The sequence below is a fragment of the Mirounga leonina genome, unplaced genomic scaffold (genome assembly GCF_011800145.1).
Source record: "Mirounga leonina isolate KUSES-001 unplaced genomic scaffold, KU_Mleo_1.0 Mir_114, whole genome shotgun sequence".
Taxonomy (NCBI): Eukaryota; Metazoa; Chordata; class Mammalia; order Carnivora; family Phocidae; genus Mirounga; species Mirounga leonina.
The window spans coordinates 27,865,614-27,884,211 of NW_023270265.1; the positions used below are offsets into that span (position 1 = coordinate 27,865,614).

The 18,598-nt window shown below is 39.4% G+C and overlaps 1 protein-coding gene across 11 annotated transcripts in view; it reads left to right on the top strand.

Annotated features, from left to right (window-relative positions):
* The window catches only part of GBF1 (golgi brefeldin A resistant guanine nucleotide exchange factor 1), a 119,587-nt gene that overhangs the window by 22,349 nt on the left and 78,640 nt on the right, over positions 1-18,598 (top strand). Inside the window, exon 1 of one of the 11 annotated variants that reach the window (XM_035027905.1) lies at positions 17,096-17,307. The exons of the other annotated variants lie outside the window; for them this stretch is intronic. Coding sequence (XP_034883796.1) covers positions 17,283-17,307 — 25 coding nt within the window. The 5' untranslated portion in view covers positions 17,096-17,282. Of the gene's footprint in view, positions 1-17,095; positions 17,308-18,598 lie in introns of those variants that run through there. 11 annotated transcript variants of the gene reach the window in all.

Genomic DNA, 18,598 nt, shown 5'->3' on the forward strand with positions numbered 1-18,598 from the left:
TTTGGCACATGGGAAGGTATTAGGAAAAGAGACTTAAGTAGTCTCTGTCAGGGAAAGGATTGAGTACGGGTGCATTATTTGAATAAAAATTTTGCTAGAGTTATCATCTCCCATACTGATTGAGTGCATACTCACTTTTTCTGTAGGGGCCTGTAGTTTGGGGAGTAGTAAGTAATACTTCATTATTAGTCAGCATGAGAAGAAAGTTGAATGAGTCATTAGCTTTGTCCCACTTGAAATTGAGCTTGTGAATTGTTCAAGGCCTAACTGGAGACTGAAAGAACCAAGTGTGTATGATAAAATCTGGCAGACAAATTCATGTAATGGGTTGAGTGTTGGAAGAACAACGTTGGGCACACTTATGTAAGTATGTATTTCCTGTGCCCTTTTTGACTTTTTTGTTCTATAAATAAAAGATTGTATTAGTTTGGAGATCGTTGAGCAACACATTAGGATGTGACCTGAATTTGAATCAGACTGACTTTGGCACCTTAGAATCTTGGTAGCTTGAGTGGCTTCAGACTTGTGGGCATTTCAGCACAGTTAGAGAAAATAAAGGTACTGTGATTATTTTTTTCCCCAGGGAATATTTATATCAACAAGGTGACTCTAAGAGGCCTGTAATTTGATGACTTTGTCCTTCCTGGGAATGATCTGAACCCTCCTCAGTTGACACTTCTAAACCAAGAAGCTCTTCCAAACATTTGTTTGTCCTAGAGATTAGAAAAATGAAGACTTTGAGAAGAAGAATCAGCTCTGCATAGTCTGGCTTCTTATGAGCCCAGCTCTCCCTTTTTCTCTCCGTAATACTTAAATACATTTAGCTATCAGAAATAGTTTGCTGACAAATTTACTACATGTATCTGAAAGTGGGTTATGATAAAAAGGGTTTTCTTAATAGCTTGGATTCAGAAGCAGAGGCAAAGGAGCCTAATTTTTTTCTAGTAGAGGTTAAGGGATGGTGTGACATTGTCGTCTGAAGTGGGCATCAAAGTTGCTGGTATTGCTGTCATTGCCATTGTCCTCTTTGGCACAGATACCTCTTGAGGCCTGAAATTTCTCTCTGAGTATGTGCCCAGCTTGCCATGGCAGCAGTCAGATGAGTAAAAAGAGGAAAAGCCAGCTGCTGCTTTGTTTTTAACAAGGATGCAGGCAGAGTCTCTTTCTTCTTTTCCACCCACTCAGAGTAAATGCCAAGAGAGTTTCAGAAGAAGCCAGATATTTGAAATTTAACGTGCAGTTTTGATTAGAGATAGTAGAGTTATTTGTCTCAGCCTTGCCTTCTCTAACCACCTCTTTATGTTCATAGATGCTTAATTGGTCACCCTAGTTTCTAAAGTGATACTGGATATGTTAATGGAAAGGATGAGTGCATTTGTTTTTTCTCTCCTGGCACCCATTAGAAGATAGAACTGGGTATAGAGTAAAATGAAGATTTGATCATTTCAGCTCAGATCACCTCATTAGGAAAGGTTGGTTGATGGAGAGCAGTGACTCCCTTAAGCTCTCAGTTTTGCTTCTGGAAACCAGAAGATAAGATGCTCCTTAGCAGGTTTAAGGCTTTTGTTTCTTTACTTTGGTCTTTGGAGATCCTGAAGGACTTAGATGGACAAGCACTCCTGGCTGCCTGTTGTCTGGCTTCTCACTGCATACCTCTTCTGTAACACCAGCCTTCTGTTACCACTGTTACCACTGTAGGTTGAGTTGTGAAGGGCTGCCACATGTGCACACATCACAACTGACCTTTCCTTGTTCCACGCTTATTGAGCAATTACTTGCCCATTTGTAGAACTCACATTATTGCCTTGGGTTTCTGGCCCAGTGTTAAGTGGGATCATCCAGGAAGTGGCCTGATAGACTGTACATCAGAGGGCAATAAATTGGCATATGAATTGGTGGAAAGGCAGGGCCAGATGTAGTGTGGGAGCAAGGGTTTTTCTGTAGTCAGTCATGCAGCTTGCTTCCAGGTGTCCTGGAAAGCAGCTTGGGAACTGGAGGTTGAGGGTAGTTGGGAACATTAACTAGGGAGGAAAAGGATCAAAAGGACTTCAGTGTTATCTGTGATGGGCCCTGCATTGGGAAAAATCCTCTAAAAGTAGAGGGACAAAGGAAATTTCCTCGACACTGGTAGGAATTTTTCCACTGATTATTTTTCCTTTCAAATAAACTGAGTTATTAATTGGCAGAAAAAATACAAAACTTGAGAGACTCCTAACAAGGGGTTGCAGAATAAGAAAGCCTCATTCCACATGAGATTTTTCATGAGGGCTCATTCTTCTCTTTGGACAAACAACAGGTTTAAGAAAACTGGCTCCAAATTGATAATAAAGTGAGAGCTAAGGTATTATGACTGCCCTACCATGGGCTAGAGTGGTATCTTTCAGACTGCAAGTTGCATTCTGTTAGTGGATTGTGAAATCATTTTTTTTTTTTTTAAGATTTTATTTATTCATTTGAGACACAGAGATACAGAGAGAGAGAGTGAGAGCATGAACAGGGAGAGAGGCAGAGGGAGAGGGAGAAGCAGGCTCCTCGCTGAGCCAAGAGCCCAATGTGGGTCTTGATCCCAGGACCCTGGGATCTTGACCTGAGCCGAAGGAAGACGCTTAACCATCTGAGCCACCCAGGCATCCCTCGTTTTTTTTTTTTTTTTTTTAAGGTTTTATTTATTTATTTGACAGAGAGAGACACAGTGAAAGAGGGAACACAAGCAGAGGGAGTGGGAGAGGGAGAAGCAGGCTTCCCGCAGAGCAGGGAGCCTGATGCGGGGCTCGATCCCAGGACCCTGGGATCATTCGGCAAACACTTAAGGACTGAGCCACCCAGGCACCCCTAGGCCATTTATCTTTAGAATGTTGTACGTTCTGGTTTGTCTGTGTCCTTGTGGTATCATTTAACTTGTTCCTCTATCTCATATATTCCTATATTCTAGAAGTTAGGATTAAAGGCTTAACTTGATGCAGGTTAAACATTTTTGGCAAGAGTACTTTGTAGGTGATACGGTGTATTTCATATTATCACAGGAAGTATATATTGTCAGGTTGGTCCCCACTATTGGTGGTGTTAAGTTGGATTACTTGCTTCTGGTTGTGATTGCCACATTTCCTCATTGTAAATTTATTTTTCCCTTTGCAATTAATAAGTACTCTGTGAAATAATAATTTGGCACCTTTTTTTTTTTTAATTTTTTATTTATTTGCGAGAGAGAGAATGAGAGACAGAGAGCATGAGAGGGAGGAGGGTCAGAGGGAGAAGCAGACTCCCTGCCGAGCAGGGAGCCCGATGCGGAACTCGATCCCGGGACTCCAGGATCATGACCTGAGCCGAAGGCAGTCGCTTAACCAACTGAGCCACCCAGGCGCCCTAATTTGGCACCTTTGACTATCCTGTTCTCTAATATCTTTTTATGTAATGATAATCTACTGATGAATTTTTGCCAGTCATTTATTTCAGTGGGGTTTACAAAATGATGATTTTCTAATTCATTTTTTCTACATTGATTAGCTGGCATTCTCTGTTAAGAACCACTTTCTTTCATAAACTGGAGGATGAACCATAGTTTCTCCTAAAAAAGCAGGGAAAATGCTTAATTATTTTCCTTTAATTGCCTACTTTCAGAGTAAGGAGTTAGTGTTAATAATGATCACTAGTGGTGGCAAATGAGGGTTTTCCCCCTTGGGGGGCTTGTGAATATTTATTCAGTGTTTTACAATTTATTACATTTATGATTATTTTTGGTGCTCACATCATTTTGAGTTTGGCCCCTTCCCCTTAGTGTCTTTGTTCCTTTGATATGACCCCTTTGAGCACTTCGCTGTTTTCTGGTACCAGCTTCAGTTATGAAGGGAGGAAAAAAAAAAAGGAATAGAATAGAAAGTATCCATGCATCACACATAATAAGGATAAGTATTATTTTGGGGAACTTTTGTTTTAGTTAGAGACCTTGTATTCTGAGTTGTAATATAAACTATATTTCTCTAAGTCATGGTCAAAAAGTTTCAAAGCTCTAGTAGAGAGAGCTTGTGATTTACTTCTAGCACTGGTTTGAATTTGTCTCTCTGCAATGTTATTTCTTGGGCAAGGAGTCAAAGAGGGTGTTGAGTTCTTGACATTCTGTGAAGTGCCTTAGCCCCCTTGACATTTGGAAACCAGTGGACTATTATATCTGAATATTATCCTTATCAACTTTGGTTTCAGTAAAGCATATCTGTCTATTATCTTTTCTGTTATCTATTCATTTATTTAAAGTTCTATTACATGTTATTTTCTGCCCCCCACCTTTATTGAGATTTAATTGTCATAATACCTTATGTAAGTTTAAGCTGTACAGTATGATGATTTGTTTTTTGTTTTGTTTTTAAAGATTTTGTTTATTTATTTGAGAGAGAGAGAGATAGCGAGAGCAGGAACACAAGCAGGGGGAGTGGGAGAGGGAGAAGCAGGCTTCCCACTGAGCAGGGAGCCCGATGCGGGGCTCGATCCCACGACCCTGGGATCATGACCTGAGCTGAAGGCAGATGCTTAACGACTGAGCCACCCAGGCGCCCCTACAATATGATGATTTGATACAAGTATACTTTGCAAATATTTGTACCACAATAAATATTTTTCCATCACCTTGCATAATTATAATTTGTGTGTGTGTGAACATTTAAGATCTACTCTCAGCAACTTTCAAGTTTATAATACAGTATTATTAAACCATAGTCACCATGCTGTCTTATTCATCGTATAACTGGAAGTTTATACCCTTTGACCAACATCTTCCCATTTCTCCTACCATCCAGCCCCTTAGCAAGCACCATTCTGTTTCTATGAATTTAGCTTCTTTAATTAATTAATTAATTAATTAATTTTTTATTTTTAAAGACTGTATTTATTTGAGAGAGAGAGAGAAGCACAAGCAGGGTGGAGGAGCAGAGGGAGAAGGAGAGGGAGAAGCAGACTCTGCACCGAGGAGGGAGCCCAATGCAAGGCTCAATCCCAGGACCCTGAGATCATGAACTGAGCCGAAGGCAGACGCTTAACAGACTGGGCCACCCAGGTACCCTAAATTTAGCTTTTTTTAGATTCTACATATAAGTGAGATACATTATTTCTTTCTCTTGAAATTGACTTATTTCAATTAGCATAAGAGTCTCAGGGTCTATCCATGTTGTTGCAAATGCAGGATTTCCTTCCTTTTTTTTTTAATGGCTGAAGCAGTTCTTTTTATATGGTTGTTTCTCTCTGGGTGAGTCAGCTTTTGCAAAGCAGAGATTAATTTGAGACCATTTGAGTCATAACAGTCCTGGAGAATGTTAGAGTAAGTATTCTTCCCCAAGGAAATAGGATTGTGGATGTAATTGTGCCTGGCTAGTCACTCTGCACCTTGATCCCTTTTATGTGATGTTAAGCTGATTGTTCAGGGAAAGGAGGATAGTATGTTACACATGGCTTGGCCATGCTTTTGAGTCCTTTTGGTGGGTTGAGGATGGAGTCGTTTGTTCTGGAAAGACTCCAAAACAGCATCTTCTCCAGGAAGTTTGCTCTTGACAGGAATTCATTTATATATTCAGTCAACAGATATTTCTTTTCTTTTTTTTTTTTTTTTTAAAGATTTTATTTATTTATTTGACAGAGAGAGACACAGTGAGAGAGGGAACACAAGCAGGGAGAGTGGGAGAGGAGAAGCAGGCTTCCCGCGGAGCAGGGAGCCCGATGCGGGGCTCGATCCCAGGACCCTGGGATCATGACCTGAGCTGAAGGCAGATGCTTAACGACTGAGATACCCAGGCGCCCCATTCAACAGATATTTCTTGAGCATTTAATGTGTGCCATACACTGAACTAGCTATTAGGAACCTAGTTTTCAAGGAAACTGACACAGTTCCTGTCCTCATAAAGTTTACGGTCTAATGGGCTGGTGATTTGAGAAGCTCTGGAATTTGAGTAGACAGTTGGGCACTGGTTTGAAGGCTGCCCTTCTTCCACATGTGACCTCAGGAAATTGTCGTATGCCGTGGTGTGCTGAAAGAGGTTCTAGGATGGTCAGGAAAACAGCAGTGGTGTTTGTCTGTGTTGTCTATCCTGCCCCTACCCTCTGCCCTAGCCCTGGCTGCCTGGCAGCAATAACCAAGTGCATAGCAGCTTCATTAGCTGCTTTACGGCTTTGGATATCTCAGGGCTCAATTAGTCCTTTAATAGTCACCTGTGGTTAATCAATCTGTGTATCTCAGAACTGAACTGACTAAAATTGTACCATAGGATATCAATGGCTGTTTACCTTTTCTAATAAAATTCAGCTAATAAAATATTCTAATAAAATTAAGCTCTCAGGCTTGGGTTTCTGACACAGTTGTTAGCATTTTGAAGTCTAGGGGCACAAAACAAAGATGTTAATGGTTATTTGGCTAAGGTGCTAAAAGAATGAGGAAAGTCCTTTGCTATAGCTTGGATCTAATAGTCCCAGTTCAAAAATAACATGAATGTTTTATAGTAGCAACCCATTGTCTTTAGTCCAGGAGTTCATGTGAGGAACAAGTATCAAAACCCATGTAACTTTGGATGAGGTTTGGCTTCAAATTAGTAGAATATCCCATCATATATTTATCTTCTGAATCCCAGAGAAAGCATCCTTATTTAGAAATAGCCCTTGGGAACCTTAGGTCCTCAGGGAGAATACCCTTTAGAAATGTCCTTTCTCCTCAGGAAAAGTTGTCCTAGGATTTTCAAGGGTGGAAGGAGATAACAGTGAGACAGTGAAGCAATTAAACAGTGGTTAAGCTATTTCTAAAAGAGAGAGTTGGAGTGGATGTTGGAATACAGATATATTCCACAAAAATATCAGTGACTCATCATTTGCTTGATAGCTTATTGTGTTCTGAATTTAAAGAGTAGTTTTTTCTCCTTTGCCTCTTTTTTTCTGAGATGAGCCTACTGCCAAGGTACATCATTAATACCTACCATAGCCAAATACTTTTTGTGACCAGATTCTCGTGACTCTGGCAGAGGATCCTGGTTCTGTCTGGCCCAGGAAGTTCTTGGTTTAGCTCACCTGGTCAGAAGCATTGTGGGGAAAGTAGTCCAGGGAAAATGGATTTCTGTTGCCAGACTCCAAATATGGCTCATTAATCCTCCCAAGTGAGCCCAAGATTAGCATCTTAATCAGTCTCATTTCAGAGGTTTTAAGACTCATTCCATTCTCTAGGTTCTCTGTAAGGAAGGAAATGAGCATTTGGTAGAACTTGTTGGTACTCAGAAAATGGAAGACTTTGCCAGGGTCCTAAGTAGGCTACAGGCTCAAGAATCGATAAAATTGGGTTGTGTGCATGAAGTAACAGAAGGCAGAGAATGGGAAATCTTTCTGTTGGTAATAGTCTTTCTCTAAAGGCTCCAATGGGAAGGAAAAGTTGGCTTGTTCCCCTGCCAGAGGTTGTTTTAGTGTTATCTTTTACCTAAGATAAAAGAAGTAATACAGTATTGTTAAACCATAGTCACCATGCTGTCTTATTCATCATATAACTGGAAGTTTACGTAAACTAGAAGTTTGTCAGGACATTTGATCAGGTCAACTGATGAATTTTTTTGAATTTTTATTTTGAAATAATGTCAAACTTACAGACACATTGCAAGGATAATACACCCTTTTGCTCCCATATACCCTTTTGCTACTTGTTTTTCATTATTCTCTTTCTCTAATATACACACACACACGTAATTTTTTTCTAAACCATTTGAGAATAGGTTATATATACATCATCACCTTTTATTCCTTGGTACTTCAGTGTATACTTTCTAAGAAGAAGGATATTTTCTTACATAATCTTTGGCACAGTTATCAAATTCAAGAAATTTAACATTGATATAATACTTTACTATTGATTCTAATTTTGTCAGTTTTCCCAATAATAAACTTTAAAAATTTTCCCCTTCAGTCAAGGATCACAAATCCAGGTAGTTGTCATGTTTTTTTAGTCTCCTTTCATCTGGGACAGTTCTTCAGCCCTTCTTTGTTTTTCATGGCATCAACATTTTTATTTTTTTATGATTATAGGCCGTTTTTTTTCTTTCATTCTCTTTTTTCTCCCTCTCTCTTTTTTTGGGGGGGGGAACGTTCCTCCTTTTGGGTTTGTCTGATGTTTTCTCATGATTAAATTCAGGTTATGGGGGTGCCTGGCTGTCTCAGTAGAGCATGTGACTCTTGATCTCAGGGTTGTGAGTTCAATTAATTAATTAATTCATTAATTCAGGATATGCGTGGGCATGAATCTACATGTCACTACTGATAATAGTACCCTGAGGATTTCATATGTAGAGGTATCCTTCCAATGGTGATATTACTTTTGATCACCTAGTCAAAGTGTTACTTTGTTTTTCCACTGGATAGATACTGTTTTCCCCTTGGAACTCATAAGCAATCTGTGGGGAGATGACTTTAAGACAGGATTTTGCTCCTTATTAAACTTTCCCCCCATGATTTATCATACATTGATGATTCTTGCCTGAACAATTTTCAGGTTGCAGTGATGGTAAATATTGAGTGGTTGTTTAAAATATCTGTTCCCTGAGTGATAGACGTTAAGGAGGGCATGTGATGTAAGGAGCACTGGGTATTATATGACTGATGAATCAGTGACCTCTACCTCTGAAACCAATAATACATTATATGTTAATTGAATTTAAATAATAATAAAAAAAAATAAAATACCTGTTCTTAAAGGACTTCTTAGGGGTGGACATGAACTGTCTTTGTAGCTTACTTATGTTTAGAGTTTCTTTCTTTTCTTTTCTTTTTTTTTAAAGATTTTATTTTATAAAAATCTACACACAGTGTGGGGCTTCAGCTCACAACCCTGAAACCAAGAGTTGCATGCTTCACCAACTGAGCCAGCCAGGTGCCCCAAGAATTTCTTTTCTTTTTAAGGAACACAATTTTATACCCTAAAAGTCTGTATCTCTTTATGGCTTTAGTGATGCTTTTTTTTTTTTTTTTTTTTAAATAGTAACTAAAAAGAGTTTTCAAAATTGGAAAAAGTTTTATCTTGATGAGGCTTGACTGGGGGCTTGGCGTTTTTTTTAGAATATGGCAACATCACCTCGTGGCATTTGTTCACCACTCAACCAGCAACATGAATGCTTCTCCTCCAAGACAGACTGGGAACAGTCATGTGAAGCTGGTTCCCTCCTTCTTCAGCTTTTTAAAATCTGTAAAGTTTGGAAATGCCCATTGTCCAATTCTTTAAGAGAAAAACATTTCCCATCTTTATTTAGTATCACCTTTTTCTCTCCTTCCCTCTTTTTTCTCTGCATTTTTCCTTTTGCCTCTATTTTCCTTTCCTTTGAAGAATCTGATTAATATGCATGACTGAGCTGCCTTAAGAAAAGAAAAGGCAGAGAGAGAGAGGTATTACTCTTGAGTCTCACGTTCTTCGATGTTACTACTGTAGAGAGTAGGCTAATGATATGATATTATAATGAAAGCCTTATTAGCTATCAGTTATGTTTTGTTGAGGTAACCTTGCTCAGAGTAAAAAAAAAAAAAAAAGTAAGGAGAAAAAAGAACTAGAGAGGCAGAAATTAAGGAGGAATGAACAGAAAGGAGCGAAAGAAAAGGACTTGGGACTGGGAATACAGGAGTGGAAGGGAAGGACCAAGAATACAGAGCTGTTAAAATAGGAAAATGGGAGTCAGCTCTAGCATTTACCTTTACCCAGTCCAGTGTTTGGGCTTCCCCTTTCAGTAGAATATGTTACAAGGTAAGATGAGGTGGGGTGAATGAAATGATCCCATCCTTGACTCTTTAGATTCATCCACTCAGAACTGAATTTAGATTCATCCACTCAGAACTGAAGAGTTTACCCTGTAATAAGGTGACTTGAGAGCCTGATCCTAGTAGGTTGGGGTGGAAGAGGCTATTAAGTGATGCTTTTTGGGCAGTTAGCATTAACAGAATTATTTTTAACCTCCCATTTCAACCCCTTCATTGTGCAGGCTCCTCCATTGGCTACTATGAGAGCAGTCAAAATTAGCAACTATACAAAATGAAGTACCTCTTGTCTCCCCAGTCACTTCCAAAATAAACAGGGAGTAATACTGTCCGTATTTTGTCTCACTTTACTCTGAAGGCTACCGATAGAGGAAGCATGGATTAGTGTGTAGTGATTTCTAGGCTCTGCCCTCTGGACAGATTCCCCTCAGAGTGCTGTGGCTGAGTGACAGGACCATGTGGCAGGAGTGCAGCTGGAAGTATATCATCGGCAGATTTGGGTTGGGTAAATATAGCAGGAGCAGGATGTCAGTGTGGGAGATGGATTGTTCTGGGAAAGGAAGTGTTGTCTTTCGTCTGCGAAACAATTTCCTGCACTTCTGGGACTCTTGCTTTCTTCTTCTTCTTCTTTTTTTTTTTCCAGGGCAGAACAGGAGTTGGCAGGAGTTGGGTACACTTGCTGAATTCTATCTCTTTGTGTCTGTCTGTTCCTACATTTGAAGTTGGGAGTAGAAATCAGATCTATTTCAGCCAGTTAGGAAATGGACCCAATAAATAGCTATATCCATGCCTTACAGTTCACATTTTTGCAATCTTAAGGCACATACCTGTGTAGAGCCTCTTTTTAAAAAATAATTGTTCTTTTAGTAAAACTGATAGGTCGAGAGACAGAAATAATTATACAAAGAGAATCAACCCTATTGAAAGTCAGACATGAGGCACCAGCTGGCAGGAAACAGCTGGGATGTTTCTGGGGGCTAGACTCTTCCACACCAGAACTTAACTCTTCAAGCCATCTCTATTATATGAGCTACTAAGATGGCTGCCTACCTGCCAACAATCTACATAAAAGACTAAGTCTACTAAATTATGCAGTATTTTACAGTTGACTAGAACTTTAGAATTTTTATAAAGTTCTTTTGCATATTTTCTTTACTTTTTAAAATAGACTTAAAAATTTTTTTTTTTTAAGATTTTATTTGTTTTTGGTTTTTTTTAAAAGATTTTATTTATTTATTCATGAGAGACAGAGAGAAACAGAGGGAGAAGCAGGCTCCCAAGGAGCAGGAAGCCCGATGCGGGACTTGATCCCAGGACCCTGGGATCATGACCTGAGCTGAAGGCAGACGCTCAACCATCTGAGCCACCCAGGCGCCCAAGATTTTATTTGTTTATTTGTCAGAGAGAGAGAAAGAGCACAAGCAGGGGGAACGGCAGGCAGAGCAGGCAGAGGGAGAAGCAGGTTCCCTGGACGCTGGACTAAATCCTAGGACCACGCATGACCCGTGCCCAAGGCAGACGCTTAACCAACTGAGCCACCCAGCGTCCCTAAAATAGCCTTTTTAGAATAGATTTAGGTTTATAGAAAAGTTGTAAAGAAGTTCTCATACGCTCCACACCAAGTTTCCCCTGTTACTAACATCTTACATTATTATGGTACATTTGTCACAATTAATGAACCTGTATTGATACACTATATTAACTAACGTCCATACTTTATTCAGATTTCCTTAGTTCTTACCTAATGCTTTTTTTCTGTTGCAGGGTGTCATCCAGGATACATTACATTTAGTTGTCATGTTTCCTTAGGCTCTTGGCTGTGACAGTTTGCCTATGTTTTTATTTTGTAACAACTCACAAATAGACTTGGCCTTTATTAGCATTTCCCTTTCACAGATAAAACTCAGGTTCCAAAAAGAGTAAGTAACATGTTTAAGGCTACACAGTTAGTAAAAGTTTCTATTAAAATATGACTATGATTTAGAAAAAAAATCAATGAGGTAACTTTATTTGCTTTTTATGTGAATGAAGGCAGAACAGTAGTTAACCTTCAAATGGGCCATTTGCAGAAGAGGAACAAGAGACAGAGGTGAACATAGCACTTGTTTCTGGGCTTTTCCGTCTTACTTGCATACAAATTAACATTATAATTTTAATCACAATGCCATGGGGAAACACCCTTTCTCTTTGTGATTCTGCTCTGTCTGTGAAAGGAGCAGATCCCAGAGAATCCTGGCCTGCTGTCCTGTTGATCTTGTTCTCCATCAGCTGACTTCAGGCAGCTCACTGGTCCCTGTTGTTAAGACACCCAAGTTTAATAGAAAGGCCCACTGAAAGCCTGGCATACACACTAACACAACCAGCCTGTTTCAGGCATATGTCAAGGTAACTACTGGGGAATAAAGCACATGAGCTTTTTAGTTCCAGTATCTAATTGGGCAGACTGATGTTCTGGCTTGGGGTTAGGAGATTCACAGAAATGCAATGCTGAGAGGTAGTAGAAAGACTAAAAATCCAACAAGACATGGCAATTACTGGCTCTGAATGCTCTACCCAGAAGGATGAGTGAGGGGAGAGGTGAGAGGAGGTAAAGTGTGGTATGATACTGATAATCCTAGCTACTATTAAAAGATCATCTCAGGGTGATGGAAACTATTAGGGGTACAAACCATTAGATCTTAAGGGATGGCATAGCACCTCTTGCTTAGAAAAGTAGTCGTAAGGATTGTACCTGGATTGTAAAGAACAACTTTTATAAAGTGTTCCGACTTTAGCTGACAGGGTAAGAGGTAATTGATACCATTAACAACCACTTTTATTGGAGCAGTTTTTTTAAGATTTTATTTATTTATTTATTTGAGAGATTCTTTGCACCATAGCCTGAGGTGACTGCTGGTCTCTGCAGAAGCTATAGAGGAGAGACCAACAGGCTTTAACTGAAACTTGTTTATGGTGTCTCAGAAGGGAAGCTCATATCCTGTTAAAGCACTTTAGAAAAATAAAGAATTAGAGATAAGAGTCTTTACTTTTGTTTTAAAGAGCTTTTTAAAAAAAATTGAGGTAAAATTTATATAACATAAAATTAACCATTTTAAAGGGAATAATTCAGTGGCATTTAGCACATTCATAGTCATGTGACCACCACCTCTGTCTAGGTCCGAAACATTTTAATTACCCTAAAAGGAAACCATGTACTCATTAAGCAGTTGCTTCCCCTTCCCCCTTCCCTCCAACCTCTGGCAACCACCAGTCTGCATTCTGTTTCTATGAATCTACCTATTCTGGATATTTAACATAAATAGAATCATATAATATGTGACCTTCATGTCTGGCTTCTTCCACTTAGCAGAGTGTGTGTGTGTGTGTGTGTGTGTGTGTGTTTAAGATTCTATTTATTTGTCAGAGAGAGCAACAGAGCACAAACAGGGGGAGCAGCAGCAGAGGGAGAAGCAGGCTTCCTGCCAAGCAGGGAGTCCCCAGCGGGACTCAATCCCAGTACCCTGGGATCATGACCTGAGCCAAAGGCAGACACTTAACCGACTGAGCCCAGGCGTCCCTAGCGTAGTGTTTATGAGGTTCATCCGTATTGTAGCATGTATCAGTACTTTATTCCTTTTTATCGCTGACTAATATTCCAGTGTATGTGTCTACCACAGTTTGTTTATCCATTCATCCACTGATGGGCATTTGGATTATTTCCACCTTTTGCTATGGTGAATTGTGCTGCTAGGAATATGTGTGTACATGTATTTGAGTACCTGTTTTCAGTTATTTTGAATTTTATAACTGGAAGTGGAATTACTGGGTCATATGGTAACTCTGTGTTTAACTTTCTGATGAACTCCCCAACTGTCTTCCACGGTGGCTGAACCATTTTACAGTTCCCAGCAGCAATGTGTGAAGATTCCAGTTTCTCCTTACCAACACTTGTGATTTTCTGGTTTTTTGATTATAGCTTCAGAATCTTTTGAGACTGGATAGGACTTTGATGATAAAACTCTTTCCAATCTTTATGGATCTCCTGGCATGCTTCTCTTGAGGAAGCTGGATGGCTCTTCTGGGCTAAAAAAGGTATTGAGGTTCTACATTTTGTGTTAAAGAATGATGACTTGCTTCTGGGTGCCTGGGTGGCTTAGTTGGTTAAGCAACTGCCTAGGGCTTGGTCATGATCCCAGAGTTCCGGGATCAAGTCCACATTGGGCTCCCTGCTCAGCGGGGAGTCTGCTTCTCCCTCTGACCCTCCTCCATCTCGTGCTCTCTCTCTCTCTCTCAAATTAAAAAAAAAAAAAAAATCTTAAAAAAAAAAGAATGACTTCTAAAATTTGTTGCAAACCTAGTGATCACAGCTGATACGGGTTGCCTAGACAGGGTTGAAATCTGACTTGCCAAAAAAAGAGTGTTGGTTACATTTTGGGTATTGAGAGTAGATGATGGTATTTTTGGTTTCATCTGCCATCAGAATCCTGGACCAGGCAATGGGCTGGTCTTGCTGACTATACAGGAGGCTCAGTTTGCTCACAGATTGCCAGCTTATTTTCCTGCTTACTGAATAACCATCTGGAGAGGGGGTTAACTCTAATTCCTGATTGGTGACTGATTCTTTTTAAGGTGCTATATAAGCTGATTTCAGTTGTTAGTCCATTACTGTTTATATGAGATTACATATAGATGTTAAAACTCTAATGTTCCAGGATTGAGTCCCGCATCAGGCTCCCTGCTCGGTGGGGAGTCTGCTTCTCCCTCTGCCCCTCCCCCCTCTCATGTGCTCTCTCTCAAATAAATAAAATCTTTAAAAACAAACAAACAAAAAACTCTAATGTTCCCATTTCTTTGCTGTCTGACCTGATGGTTTCTTATTTTGATGTCTTGCATCAAATTACTGAGTTCCTACATGCCTTTCTCTTACCTTCTCTTTTTAGGTCATCAGTATCTAATTCATGTGTTTATATATTTGTGATTGCCTAATAGTCACTATGGTTAATGTTTTAGTATGTCTTATCTAAATTTATTTTTCTTTTTTAAAAATTACTTTCTTCTTGTGGAAGGAGAAAATTGATGTTGGAATATAGGGTGCTTGCACTTCCAGCTCTCTCAGTTTTTTCTATAAATTTGTCTTTCCTTTTTTTGTTGATACTGTTTTCTCTAGTTTATGTGTTGGGTGGTAGATTTTTCTAACTTTTAGAATAAAACATTTTTTTGCTACCATAATGTGTTTGCTGGGTTTTTTCCTTGTAATATTTTAAATCAGAATACATTGCAGTGTTTATTGCTTTCATTGGTTGCTTTTTCTTTTTTTTTTTTAAACGAGTTTGGACCAGTTTTCAAAGTAAACAGAAAATTGTAGTCTCTATTGCACCTGCCCCCAACACACACTGGTGTTAGGTTTGTAAATGCATCCTAACCATTTGATCAAAGTCAGGCTTTGAATAAGGCTTTATAGTCAGGTGTGGTTGAATGACAGGTATGTCTGGATTTGGTCTTGAGAGATTTGGGGATGTAAAAGTATGAGGGTTTTTTTTCTTCCCTTTCTTTCAGTAATACACTGTGGTCTATAATAGGTTGAGTTGTAACATTCATTAAACCACTCCTCACATTCCCTGTTTTCAAAGCTTATCAGGATGACTTTGATTTAGTTATTTGGAACCAAAAAGGCAGTTTGTGGAGCTGGTCTGGAGCTGTGGAGCAGTAATATATCAGAGATCAGACTTAGGTCCCAGTGGGATTATTCCTCGGGATTTATTTGCCTGGAAGTACACACAGGAGTCAAATGGTATGTATGGAAAGCTTTGCTGGAATGCAAATTGGACACATTTTGTTGGGACCTGTAGGGGATTTTCACTGCTTCATAATTTTTCAAAGGTTTGTTATATATCAGACAGTCACTGCCTCTTCTTTAAATCTTTAAATCCCCCCTCTTTTTCCTGTTGTAAAGGTCAGATTTTTTTGACAACTGTGTGCAGGAACAAGATTTGCTAAATCCCTTCATTTTTATTCATACAAATATCGGCATTCAGTGAGCATCAGTTATCCCAGCATTTAGAGGTAAGGAAAACTCAAGGAGAATCTTGTGAATCTCAGCTTAGTGCCAGGCATATATCTCTGGGGATAAGTTTGCTGCCTCAACCTTAACCCTTGACTGCTCTGATAGGGGACAACACCCTTATAGTGGCTTGCATGTGAAACCTACCCTTCACTAACCCATGTCTACGGCTATAGGATAGATAATATAATTAGTGGGAGGGAATTGTGTTGGACTCTTCTCTTTGACTATGACAATCCTTAACTTAGTGTTAGGAGAGAGAGATCATTCATTCCCTCCAGTGGGACCTCTTCTTTAGCCTTATTTAGCTTTTAGTGGTATCTTGGGCAGTATACCGCTTTTAATTTGAAGGTGACCCTTTTCTTCACAGAATAGATGAAATCATGATATTACCATATAGCATTGTTCCCCATCAAACTTACTTACTTTGATGTTATGTTGTCGTATTATCTATTGCTATATAACAAATTACCCTAAAATTTAGAAGCTTAAAATTTTTTTATTATTTCACACAGTTTCTGAGAGTCAGGAATTTGGGAGCTGCTTAGCTAGTGGTTCTGGCTTAGAGTCTGTCAAGATGGTTAGCCAGGGCTGCAGTCATATGAAGGCTTGGCTGGCCTGGAGAATCATATCCAAGCTTCATGTGACTGTTGTTATGAGTTCTCAGTTCCTCAAAATGTGGGCTTCTCCATAAAGCTGCTATGGAGCTACTATGTTGTTACCTGGCAGGTGGCTTTCTCCCAGTGAATGATCCAAGAAAGAGATTGAAGAGAGAGCAGAAGCCACACTATCTTTTCTGACCTAGTCTTAGAAGTAACGTAGTAACACTTCTGCCATACTATATTGGTCACCCAGACCAACCCTGATACAGTCTGAGAGAAGACTGCACAAAGTTGTGTTATCTTGGAGGCTGGCTACACAGGAAGTTAATTGGAAAATTTCAGATGTTTACTTGGACTTAAAGATTGATTTTTTTTTTTTTCCTGAAAAATTGTGTTCTCTCTGCTCAGCCCTCTCTGTCTTTTCTCAAACTCTTTTGAAGAGTTTTGAAATTACCCAGTGTGTATATGGCAAATATATGTGCGAATATTGCTTCAACATGTGCATCTCTTTCTCTCCCATTGTCATCTTAGCCATAAACAATAATAATTTTTTTAAAGATTTTATTTATTTATTTTGACAGAGAGAGACACAGCGAGAGAGGGAACACAAGCGGGGGAGTGGGAGAGGGAGAAGCAGGCTTCCCGCCGAGCAGGGAACCCGATGCGGGGCTCGATCCCAGGACCTGGGGACCATGACCTGAGCTGAAGGCAGATGCTTAACGACTGAGCCACCCAGGCGCCCCCGTAAACAATAATAAAAACCCTCTCTTCTTCTAAAGCAAGCCAGTAAGCATGATCCCTCCCTCTCCCACTGCTTCCTCCTTCTCTCTCCTCCCTCTTCTTTTTCTTTTGAGGGGACATCTCTGGCAGCTGGTCCAAGGAGACCTCTTCTCATGAGAACCTCTCAGTTGGATTCAGGTAATCCTTTGTGCTTCCTCAATCCTTTTTACTAATGATCCTCTAAAACTTGGTGCAAATAGACTAGAGTGACCAGAGTTTATGGAGCCACTATGGATCTTCCAGACTGAGATTTGTAATGATGTGAGCTCTTGGATTCTATTCAGGAGTTCCAAAATGGAGGTAAAGGCCTTGTGCTTGGAGATACTTAAATTACTTCACTGTTACTTGATGGAATCAACTGGTCCTTTGTATACCAGTCAGAAAAAAGCCTGAAGAGTTATTTGCTATTCTTTACCTTTCTGGGACAAGCAGGTGTATAATCATAGTGAGGAGGAATGCATAGGTTGATCCTGAAGCTAACCAGGGACACTCTCCTGCCTGTTTGGTGACCATGTGAGCCATGCTGTTGTTACATTGACATCTTTCCCCCACCTTGGTATATACCAAATTCTGTACCTGATAACAGAAATCTCTGTTGTGAAATTGAACTTGTTCAGCTCTTGGGCGGGTTTGGGCTGGGGTGGAGGGCTGTTAAAATGGAGAATAATTTACTTTCTCAAAAATTCTAGATCATCTTTGGCTTCCTAGGGAACAGGCTGAAGCTATGAATGAACTGTGGCCTCAGATTCCTGTTCCCATTGACTTGGCTTAGTAGAAAATTAATACCTGGGAAAATCCATTGGATGTGGCTTTGTGTGTGTGTGTGTGTTTGTGTATGGTTTTTGCTTTTTGTTTTTGTTTTTTGTTTTTGTCTAGGCTATACAGAACCAGAGAAGATCCAAAATTATGTTTAACTCTATAGAAGAGTATAAACAAAAGTGGCAAAGCAGGCAAACAAAAAACCTTTTTACCATAAAATCACTATTTATCTAACTCTCTGACCTCCTCTAGTCCTTGTCATCTTAGACACATAATTTAAGTAGCTTAATCAATGTGCCATATTATTTTTGTTCTTTTTATTCATTTAGCACAATTTAATCCAGAATTTTTCCCTGCAGTCACCTATATATTTATTATCTCTAATGATACTCTAAAAATACGTTGAATCAGAATGCCATAGGTTAATTATTCTTTTCAAGTCTTTAATTTGTTACATATAATGAAACTTTAATCATCTTTGTGGCAGTAATATAAAGATGATACCTTTATAATTTGTTTTACATTTCTTTAATTACTAGCATTTCCTGAGGTGTTTTACTATTTGGATTTTTTCCTGTATCTCTTCTTAACTCTTGGCCACTTATTTGACAGAAATTGGATGATATCCTTTCAGATTTGTATCAGCTCCTTTCATATCTGGATAATGCTT